Genomic DNA, 10,809 nt, shown 5'->3' with positions numbered 1-10,809 from the left:
CACGACTGAGAGAACCTGTCCTCTATGGGCAAGCTTTCGGTTGAACAGATTCGTTTCCGCCGGAAGGCGACCACGCAGACACGCGCAACATAGGCACAACTCTTTCGTCCCTTTCGGTGAGTACTTTAAATGTTAAAGATACCCGACTAGCGAGAGAGAGACAGCACATAGTATTGCATTAACAACTATATATACGTTGGCTAAAAAGGAGAATGTAAGAGAGAAAAATTTGAATTTGGAGAAGAAAAATACTCCTTTTTCTCTCACGAAAGCCTTTTTCGCTCTCTACAGCATCCTTGTGCAATTTTGTCTACTGTTTTTCTATACGATATGGTGGTAATGATAAGGAGGGTAATAAGAAAACTGAAGAGAAAAAAAGGTCAAGCATTTTGTACACTTTCGTACACTGTCATGTATAAAAATTAAACATTTGTGCATGAGTATTTGTTATTTTTCATTCAATGAAAAACGATCAATATGTATATATTTTCCACGCTTTTGGAACACTTTCTATTCCAACTAACACACAACAAATTGCATGTATGCTCTTCTTCTTAATTCATTTTACAGCATTGCCATGCTTTTGCTGTAACTTGTACAACAAAAACTTTTAAAATTTTCTACCAACCCCAATAGTCTGCAGTCGGATATGCTTCCGGCGACTGGAAGCACCTGTCAGCTGTCAATTGCTTGACGATGGCGGGGAAATAGAGAGCGTCTGCGCATTTTGAATTTCCTACCATCTCTCTGTTTTCCATTTCTCAATCTGTTCGAGCTTTTTAACGAAATCTCAAGTTACGAATTAATTCCTTCAAATAGATATCATCTTTCGGCGAGTTATACTTTGTAAAATCGCCAACCAAAAACGATCATCCAGGAATGAATTATAACAAATAATTATTAAAATTGTTTAAATAAGAAAAAATGTTTCTATTATTTATTCCTTCATTCATTTTGTTCCTTTTTTTCTGTTGGAATCGATTTTCATATACATTATAACAATGCAACATACCTTTCACGGGTTCAAATCTTGTACGAACCAAACACCCACCCCCTGTATCCACCAACCAAATACTGTATGTATACTAACTAGATGCAGGTTGAGAGCCTCCCAGTAGCTTAGGTAGGCTTATGTCCACTACGACTGTTTCGGCAAATAAGAAGAATTGTTGTGAGCATTAATAATTACGTCTTATTAAGTCAATTATGGTACATTTTTGACTAGCAACTCGGCTTAGATTCAGAGAAACATAGATTTTTTTTTATTATTTATACTTCAATTCAATCACACACACTACATAAAAGCCTCTATGTTGATACATTAAAAACATAAAAAACTTAATTATAAAGTTACTGCACTAAAGGTCTAATAACTAATTAATTATATTGATTATGATTATAACTATAAAGATTATTACAATGATTATTGAAATTTTTGTGTAATTACTAACTGAATATTCAGAATAACTTAACCAACGAATAATAGGTCCGCTAAATTGCAAATAAACACATATAAAATGCATATTTTTTATCAATTACAGATTGACAGACCATTAGTTTTTTACAGTAAATTTGATTTATGTTCTTTGAAGCCAATCGCTAATTGGATTAATTAAGTTTTTTTTATTGATTTGGATCATGTGTACGTTATTTTTTCTGACTATCGTTAATACCACATTGCGATTGACTGTACTTTAAAATTCAAATATAAATCGTTCACAACACAACGGCGAAAAATGGTAGGATTACTAGAGCTTTTGTAATTGAAGTGAAAAACAATGTAATACACATAAAATAAACTAAAGCAACATTATACTTTAAATATTCTGTGCGCCTTCATGTTCAGATAAAACGAAGACTCAACGAAGATGATTGTGCGATGGAATATGCAATAATAATGTATGTGAATTTATGTACAATATATTATATTTCATTTAAAAAAATAGATGATATCGTTTATTAAATCCTAGTATAAATTGTATGGGACTAAAGAAAGAAAACTAATGAGTGTGACTATCCTCGAAGACTTTCATTCGTTAGATTGCTGTATTTTAAATTCAAATTTGATGAACAATATTAAACATTTATCAACTCATTTCCCAAGAGCTTAAGGTTCTTGGGACAGAATTTGATGTTGCCTAACTGTACTACAAATCGACGAAAACATCCATATCTCTAATACCATAGCGAACTGGCCATCTAAACTGTATACCGGTGTTGCATGATTACCGTCTGCAAAGCATATCAAACATTCAGATGGTCTTGGAGAACGATTTACCGTTCGCACTAATTACTTTTACAAATTGTCTGGAGAGGAGGTGTAGTGTTTGCTGTACCAAGAATTGAGATAATTTCCTTTTAAGTTTAAATTTGCAATTAGCTGCATCAAAATGATACAAAATGGTGTATAAAAGTTTTGACAGTTATTCTTAAATATTTAATTGTTTTCAAATGTTAAAAATAAAGCCCTTGCAGCTATGTGAAGCTGTTAACAAACACATTGAAAGCATTAAAATGTTAAACAAGTTCAATCGCTTGGAAACCCTAACCGATGACTGTGACCGGAACCAACACACCACCAACATGACGACTGACACCTTCCCAAAAGCGAAGCGATGCAAATAATTTACCTTTGATGCAACAGAAACCACTCTCGCACACGGGTAAGCAACGTATGATCCCACACATAATCAGCTCTCCCAGAGCTAGCTGTACATACATTCAACCGGCGTCCCCTATCGTTTACTGTTAAGACCGGATGCTGATCTTGAAGCAATTAAAACTTTCTCTTTTTCCCAAAATGGGATCGAGGCGCTGGATGGAGCCCCGTTTATATTCTACCCACCTGGAGCAGCGCCGGTTAGAGCAGTACCCGTGTCCGTTGATAGGGTAGGTGGGAAGCGTGCGTGGTCTGGAGCATTTCGCACCTAACTTTCACTTGCCGACATCACATTTCAGGTTCGCGCTCGATTGGTTTGGTTCCAGCGTCGGGTTGGGAACATCTGTTGCTATTAAAAATACTTATACTTAGCATACTTTACAACTCCGTTCAGTTTAGTTCTGAGAGGTGTGCGGAAACGACTAGCCCCGTTGGGGGTCCATCTGCTAGCTGTAGAAGGTAAAGATATTACTTTCCGTTAAATACCCAACCACGAAAAGTGGTAGCTTTTGAACGGTCGGAGTTTACTAAAACGTGTCCTGCTGGCGTAACTTGCCAGTGCAGCACATGCTGGAGGAATGTGAGAAGCATCTCAATGTTTACCTCGAGTTGAAATTAATATCACCTTTTTCGTTCCAATAAGAAGCTCTTCTCTGGTGGAGCTTTTTGTTTTAACCGATGCATCAGTTAAACACACCAACCTATATACCCGTACGAACATTAGTATCTATAAATACACTCGCACAAACATACACACATTCACTCACACTCTGATGGAAAATTGAGAATTTAAACGGAGAGCAACGTTGAATAATCCTGGACTCAATGTAAAGTAGGAAAAAGCAGTCAACGATCGGAATGTCACTTTGCCTGCAAGTGCCTACTTAACATCCACCGGGAATGTGTGTCCACCGGAAGCACCTTCTCACTTTCCGCTCACTGCCGAAACTGATGGGCTGCTCGTCCTAAGGACCAACGTTTTATACTCAAAATGCCAAACCGCTCGAAGAACCACGAAAGCCACATGGAATTTCGATTATCGGTTGCTTATCGGTTACTGTTTAAGCATGTACAAAGCCCTGTTTGATCATTGATAGTATTTTATTAAACTGTGTAAGAGAACATGGTGTGAAGTTTAGAGCAAGAAGACTTTCTGTCTGTTATCGTTAGGTAGAATGGAAAATATTTCACAATCTTTACAATTGTTTACCTACAGTAACCTTAACCATTGTACCAGCAATGCGTCACGGTACATGGGTAGCACGCTTCACGATCAGCTTATCTGGCGATGCTGCCAGAACACGACCGAGCAGGGTAAGGGTAAGTGAGTCAACACGAACAGCGCAGCATTGTGTTTCATGGCAAGGCCAAAGGAAATAATTCTGCCACTACCGTTTGGATGTGGCGCACAGGATGTGCAAGAATTATCATTTCAAGCCAATAAATTATCAACGAAATGCCGGTACGAGTGGCACTATAATAGAAATTACTGCAGAGCATCGTAGGTTATTGTGGTTTCAGGGTTTGAAACAATCATTTATTGTTTTCTTTTGTCAATAAAAACATTCTTCTACATGTTTTTTTTATAAACATTACTTAATTACTCAATCACGAATATTGAAGTTTTTATAATATTTACAAAAACTATTAGAGCGTGATATTGATTGGTACAAATCTAATCTTTTAATATAATTAACACTTTGATTACTAGTCCATTTTTGTTTTCGTGATGATCAAGCTGATCCTGAGAACATTTGTAATGACTATAACCAAATAAGTATTTTCCGTGCCTTTTACATTTCTTATTCTACCTATTCATGTTAACCTATGCGGTCATGCCAGTCTATACATGACTTTCAAGATTTATTTAGTATCACACAGCCGGATAATCTGTCATGGCTATGGACCATATGAGGCTTGACCCAGGACTGACTTTAATATATGACAGGAATAGATTAATCTGGCCTCATCTTCTTAAGCCATAGGAACCTTTTTATAGTTTTTATAGTTTGCATAATAGTCGATTACTGGATCCAATATTTATCAGTCATGTTAATATTTTGATCAAAAGGGAGGAGGGATTGGGAGACTGTTGACTTGAGACTATCGGCTAATATGAAAGTATTTATAGGTAAAATTTCAACCATAAATTAATATTATATTTGTAAGAATTAATTTACTCTGCGTCTATTACAGGGTTTTATAAGTCAGAATCAAGTGTTAACGAACTATTTTTACTTGCTCAAAAATCACTAACACTGTCAAACGTGCCATTTTCCATCCCATTTTGCGACACATCTATTTTCACAGGTTTAATAAAAAAATTAAACTGTACAGATTCCATTCAGACCGCTCGGTACAACAATATACAGGGGGTCCCCGAGATGCACGGTACCTCCCCAATTGACATTTTCGAGTGCGAATAATCGGGAATTCGAGCAAATTCCTTTAAACTGGAGCCTTAAACTACCCTTAAACTGCAACAGTTTATGGGAATTTAGAAAAAGGCCTCTAAAATCAACTGTGGAGCGACTTTTTCGTCGATTTCTTGTAGATTCTGGAAATGACGTTTCTTATAGTTATAAATGTTCATGTAGCCATTTTATACTTTAATAAATCCATTTTTTATAGAATAGCGTCACACAAAATTAGCTTTTGTTTTTCATCAAAAACCATAGCTGTGAATAAAAAATGAGCTCGAAAGCATCGTCCATCGATAGAAGGAAGTCTAATTTACGAACATACCAAATCTTAGCGCTTTCAACACACTTCAATAATCACACACAAATCAATAATTTTAGGTGCATCGAGTACTAATCGAGCAGATATGGAAAAACTGTTTCGAGCAAATGTCACTTGGGTAAACGCGGATTCGAAGATACGCGGTTTTCCAAATTTGACAGTTCTTTGAGCAAACGAGTCAGACAAATCGGACTTAATTTACCCCTATTATACCGCTAAATTACCGGTAATTTTCGATTTTTTTACACGTTTTTCTGGTGGAAAGGGACAAGATTACCAACCAAGACTCGTACTGCCTAAACAAGGTTCTTGAAAGAGTTGAATTTACGAGGGAAACTACAAGCTCGCAAACTGCTCGAAACTGATCGAATATGATCCCTTTAGCTCACTGCGCAGCCAGATAAACCGGGCTAAAATTACCCCTTTTTTAACACTAAATTACCAGTAATTGAAGAGCAATTTCATGGTAAACTAGTAGTCATAAATTTACCCATTCTAGCAGTTTTGATAGATTTTATTCCTTCCTCTATTTCATTAAACTCCATTCCTTCCTCATATCATTTTCCATGTATCATACAAACGATTACATTGTTGTTGTTTTTTTTTTTCAACAAACTCGACTGGCAAACAGCCGCTTCACTCAAGGAAGGTGTTGTACAATTAGAACTAAAAAACGCATTTTCCTACCTTTTTTACAGTTCACAGTTTTTAACATACCACCGACGTCTTCTTCAGCTAAAAGTTCATTAACCGTAGTGTCTATGACCAAAAAATACACGTTGTTCTACGACCGTCTACCCGAGTAGGACCATAAATTTTGTATGGGAGATTGCAGTTTCGCGGATTCAAAAGCTAATTTCTTTTCATCTGCTCGTCGAATTTCCATGATATTTTTATCAAAGCTGCATCTTCTTGTTGTTTTGCAAGTTTTTTTTTGAATTGTATAAACTGTTTTTTAAAATAACTGTTACTTGTCAAAAAAAATTCCACCATATTTCTACGACCGCCTACCCGGGTAAGACTATATATTTTGTGTAGTTTTGCAAATTTTAAAGCTTATAATTTTTGTTCTAGACAAAATTTTAAAATTAAACTTTTCCTCAATTTTCGTTGAGTTTGTTAGCTTACGAATAAGGTAAAGATTTTTTTAATCAACTCGTTCTTCTTAGATTTGCCGAAGAACTTGCGTGGCCATGCCGGTCTATACAGGCTTTAGAAACTTATTAGGTACCACGCATCCGAATAAACAGGCCTTTGCTACAGGAGGCAGTCTATACTAAGTATGAAACCACGACGGGTATGTTGCTAAGTCGTGCGAGTTGACGAGTTTTTTTAATCAACTCGTTCTTCTTAGATTTGCCGAAGAACTTGCGTGGCCATGCCGGTCTATACAGGCTTTAGAGTCTTGTTAGGTACCACGCATCCGGATAAACAGTCCTTTGCTACAGGAGGCAGTTTATACTAAGCATGAAACTAAGACGGGTATGTTGCTAAGTCGTGCAAGTTGACGACTTAATAACATGCCCATGATAGGTTCAAACCTAGAATGGGCAGTCCTCTCGTAGCAAGGACCTTATCCGACTGTGTGGAACTGAATAAGTCCCGCGAAAGCCTATATAGGCAGACATGCCACATAGGACGTTACGCCAATTAGAAGTAAAAGAAGGAGAATTTAAAAAAATCAAACATAAAATTTTAAACACGTTTTTTAGGCAATTTTATTTTGGTGTTAGCGCATTAAAAACGTGATATTGTTTTGTATTTTTTATCCAATTACGTTTGATATTTTGTTGAACGGATGGTTATGCTTTTATGAGATGGTTCCATGGATCATTTCAAATACATTGCACCAAATCCAAGCAATATAAAAAGAAGGCAACGTTCACTCTAGCAATAAATAGAAAAAGGGAGAGCGCAATCTAGGGCATAAGGTGCATTTGAGAGATTTGGTGAGAATAATGCTCGCAAAACACGGCGATGTGACGACCATTACATTTTCATAGCCAAAAGTAAGCGACCTCAATAAAAAACGTATAACGTATAATATAATAATAAAATGATAAATTTAGTACTACTAGGTGTTCATAATATTATAACGTTGAGGAATTAGAATGAATTGGAGAAAAACCAAATTTTTACGCAATTTTAATAAAGAAATAAACATTTTAATAAAATAACTACACATAAATTTGGCTGAAAAGCTTATTAAATATTCATTAAAAACAAAACGCCATTTTATGACAAGTTTTGTTTAAAATAATGTTTAGGACGAACATTAATAGATTAACAATCCCCAATATTTTATATTCCCATACAAAGTGTTTGGCTTAGTCGTGTAGGCGGTGTTAGAAATAAGTAATACCTTTTTAATGAGTAAAAATAAATATAAATACAAATTTAAAAATTCAAGAAAAAAATGTTTTCAATTAACCAACAAGAAGATGCAGCTTCGATAAAAATGTCATGCAAATACAACGAGCAGATCAAAATAAAATCTGTACGACTTTTCTATTGAAAGATGTTAAGAAATAAAAGTGCAAAACTTTCCCGGTTAGGCGGTCATTGAAACTAGGGTAAGAAAACACTTTTTGTATTTTTATGTTCTACTTTTGAATGATGAAAAACGACAACACGTACCGTTAAATTGATCTTAAAGTACTGTTGTGACAAACAGAAAACTGCTCGAATGGATAAATTCGAAGGCTATGTGACTGGGCCGTTTAAAAAGACATAGAGCGACAACGTCACGTGTGACAAAACAGTAGCTCAATTTAGCAAACACAGCTACTTGTCTCTCGCGGTATTTCTGCTTCATCCAAAACAGTCGTACTATCCAGTGTGTTTACGAGTCAGTTACCAAACTTAAAATAATAATTTTGAATTTCAAGTTATGTTTTTAAACAAAAAACGAGTAGAGCTCTTTCACACCGGACGAATGTGCCATTTGCGCGTTCGACGAACGTAGCTCAGTCCGGCTGTAGCTTAGTATACCGAAATAAGCACGAACTCCCGACGCACTCGCGAACTTGACAGTTCAAACGACTTGTAACCTAATAAAAAATGATAATATTACATTACATACGTGTTACATACAATTGTTTAAAATAGTCACATTCATCCGGTGTGAAAGAGCTTGTAGGTTGATTCGGTAAACTGAGCTACTTTGATCTACGCGGTGTGAAATTTATCAACGTAATTCATCGAAAACAAGCGCGACATTGTCGCTATACGTCTATTTGAACGGTACAAAGGAAAAAAAATCGTTGCCTTCGATTATACTTAACAATATGAACATGTAGATTATGTATGAACAACCTGCAACGAGCGTTTTTTATCGCCGAATTATTTAAATCCTCCAAATAATCGCAATATAAATTTAAATAGCGTTTAACAGCAAGCAAGTTTGAAAACATCGCATCCAATAGAGCAGTGACACCAATCTGAAGCTTGCAAACGCGAATGTCGCACTGTCGTGTAAAAACTGTGCGATGACCCTGGTTCACAGTCCGTATATTTACCTTGGTCGTAAGTCAAAAGCACCGCCATATTTCCGACGCGGCAACGGTATAGAACTCCAACGTAACCTATAAACAAGAACAATAGCGTAGCGCAACTCGGTTCGATTAATTATTCGTCGTTCCTGCCGTTATTTAAGTAAAAAGTCTGTAACAGACTTTGGCGAGCTATAGATTGACTAAATTTGTTTATCACAACAGCGAAATCACGTAGGAACATCGCAGTGTGGGATAGCATCACATCACAGTGCGGGATAGCCGCTCTATCAAGTATATTTTTCTATTCGATTGTTGTTCTTACTCGCTATATTACGCAGAAACTAATCGATTGAAAGATTACTCGAATATTTTATCAACGCGCGGATATTATCAGTTTTAATAAGTTCGTCTTTTTAGTCGGTATGAAGTTAGTCTGATTGTTCTACAACTTACTCTTTATTACCAACATTAATGAACGCTGGGCCTTGCTAACTGTACCTTGCATTTTTCTTCTTCCTCTTATCACAGGGAAATACAAGTGAACGATGAATCTCATATGCAAGAAGTACCGACGAATCCATAAGATAGGAATGGGGACTTTTTGCAACGTATACCTCGGCGAGGACATCGAAAATGGCTTTAAGGTAGCTATTAAGATGGACAAATGTCGCGAAGACGAATCTCGCTCTTTGCTGCCTCATGAGTACAAGGTGTACGCACAACTTGCGGGCTGCGAAGGCATTCCGGACGTCCATCTCTTCGGACAGGAACGTGGTTACAACGTTATTGTCATGGATAAGCTTGGCCCTTCCTTGGAAGATCTTTTCAACTTTTGCTCACGAAGATTTTCACTCAAAACCGTCATGATGTTGGTCGACCAGATGATCACGAAAGTCGCTGGCGTGCATACGAAAAATATCATTCATCGCGACCTTAAGCCAGACAACTTTGTTATGGGAGCCGAAAAGCAAGATAAATTGCTGTTCCTGATTGACTTTGGTTTGGCTAAAAAGTACTACAACCCCAGTTCCCGTTCTCATATCGCATATCGGGAAGGAAGGAGCTTGGTCGGTACTGCCCGGTATGCCTCACTAAGTTCCCACCTGGGAATTGAGCTAAGCCGTCGTGACGACATGGAGTCGATAGGATATGTGATGGTTTACTTCCGACGAGGCTCGCTGCCGTGGCAAGGGCTGCAAGGGGTCAACAAGTTTCAGAGGAACGAACGGATCATGGAGAAGAAACTTGCCACATCGATCGAGGATTTGTGCGCGGGTTTACCTGAGGAGTTTGCGGCATATTTACAGTACTGTCGCAGTATGTCTTTCGACGAACAGCCAGATTACCAGTACTGGATTTCTACATTTCGGGAGGTTTTGAGTGCAAATGAGCTTAAATATGATTTAATTTTTGATTGGCACGGACTAATGCCTTCGGAAGCAGCGGAGGAAGACAGCAACAATGCCTCCGCAACTACAGCTGATGAAAGTTAAGGCAACGCCAATTAAAGTTAGACATTATCTACCAACATGAATAAATTCTAGAATTACCAAAGAATTTAGATGAAAAAAATAATTTATTTTTCTATCTTTTTCGCAAAGCCGAACGCACTCGTGATAATTCTCATTTCGTACGTATACTTCAATGATTGATGTTTGTTCTTCCAGCGGCTTCTTAACCCACCTGATAATTCCTTTCATTGTGCATGATCACGAAAAAGCGCATTAAAGGAACGAGGACGGATGCACAACGAACTTCGACACAGACACCGAATTACTTACGCAGATTACTCATCCAGGTAAAAGTACATCCAGGTAGATGACTGATACACTAACAGTATTAAGGGATCGGTATATATAGGGGATCGCGAAGGCCAACATATTTCCGGGGTTTTGTAATCACCAGCATTGCTCA

General features: G+C 37.1%; 1 protein-coding gene across 3 annotated transcripts; it reads left to right on the top strand.

Annotated features, from left to right (window-relative positions):
• The first annotated feature begins 8,911 nt into the window (after nt 1-8,911).
• On the top strand, nt 8,912-10,451 carry LOC121592910 (casein kinase I-like). Of its 3 annotated transcripts, XM_041914820.1 has the most exons (3): nt 8,913-9,055; nt 9,118-9,315; nt 9,424-10,451. In XM_041914820.1, exon 3 carries the CDS (start codon nt 9,441-9,443, stop codon nt 10,386-10,388), a length of 948 nt encoding a protein of 315 aa, XP_041770754.1. In that variant the 5' UTR covers nt 8,913-9,055; nt 9,118-9,315; nt 9,424-9,440; the 3' UTR covers nt 10,389-10,451. The 3 variants fall into 3 exon arrangements, with proteins under 3 accessions (XP_041770753.1, XP_041770754.1, XP_041770752.1); XM_041914819.1 differs by having other exon boundaries at nt 8,912-9,322; XM_041914818.1 differs by having other exon boundaries at nt 8,913-9,315.
• Nucleotides 10,452-10,809: the final 358 nt, after the last annotated feature.

The sequence above is a fragment of the Anopheles merus genome, chromosome 2L (genome assembly GCF_017562075.2).
Source record: "Anopheles merus strain MAF chromosome 2L, AmerM5.1, whole genome shotgun sequence".
Classification (NCBI taxonomy): domain Eukaryota; kingdom Metazoa; phylum Arthropoda; class Insecta; order Diptera; family Culicidae; genus Anopheles; species Anopheles merus.
The sequence above is the reverse complement of the archived record's forward strand: the minus strand, read 5'-3'. Positions and strand labels throughout refer to the sequence as shown.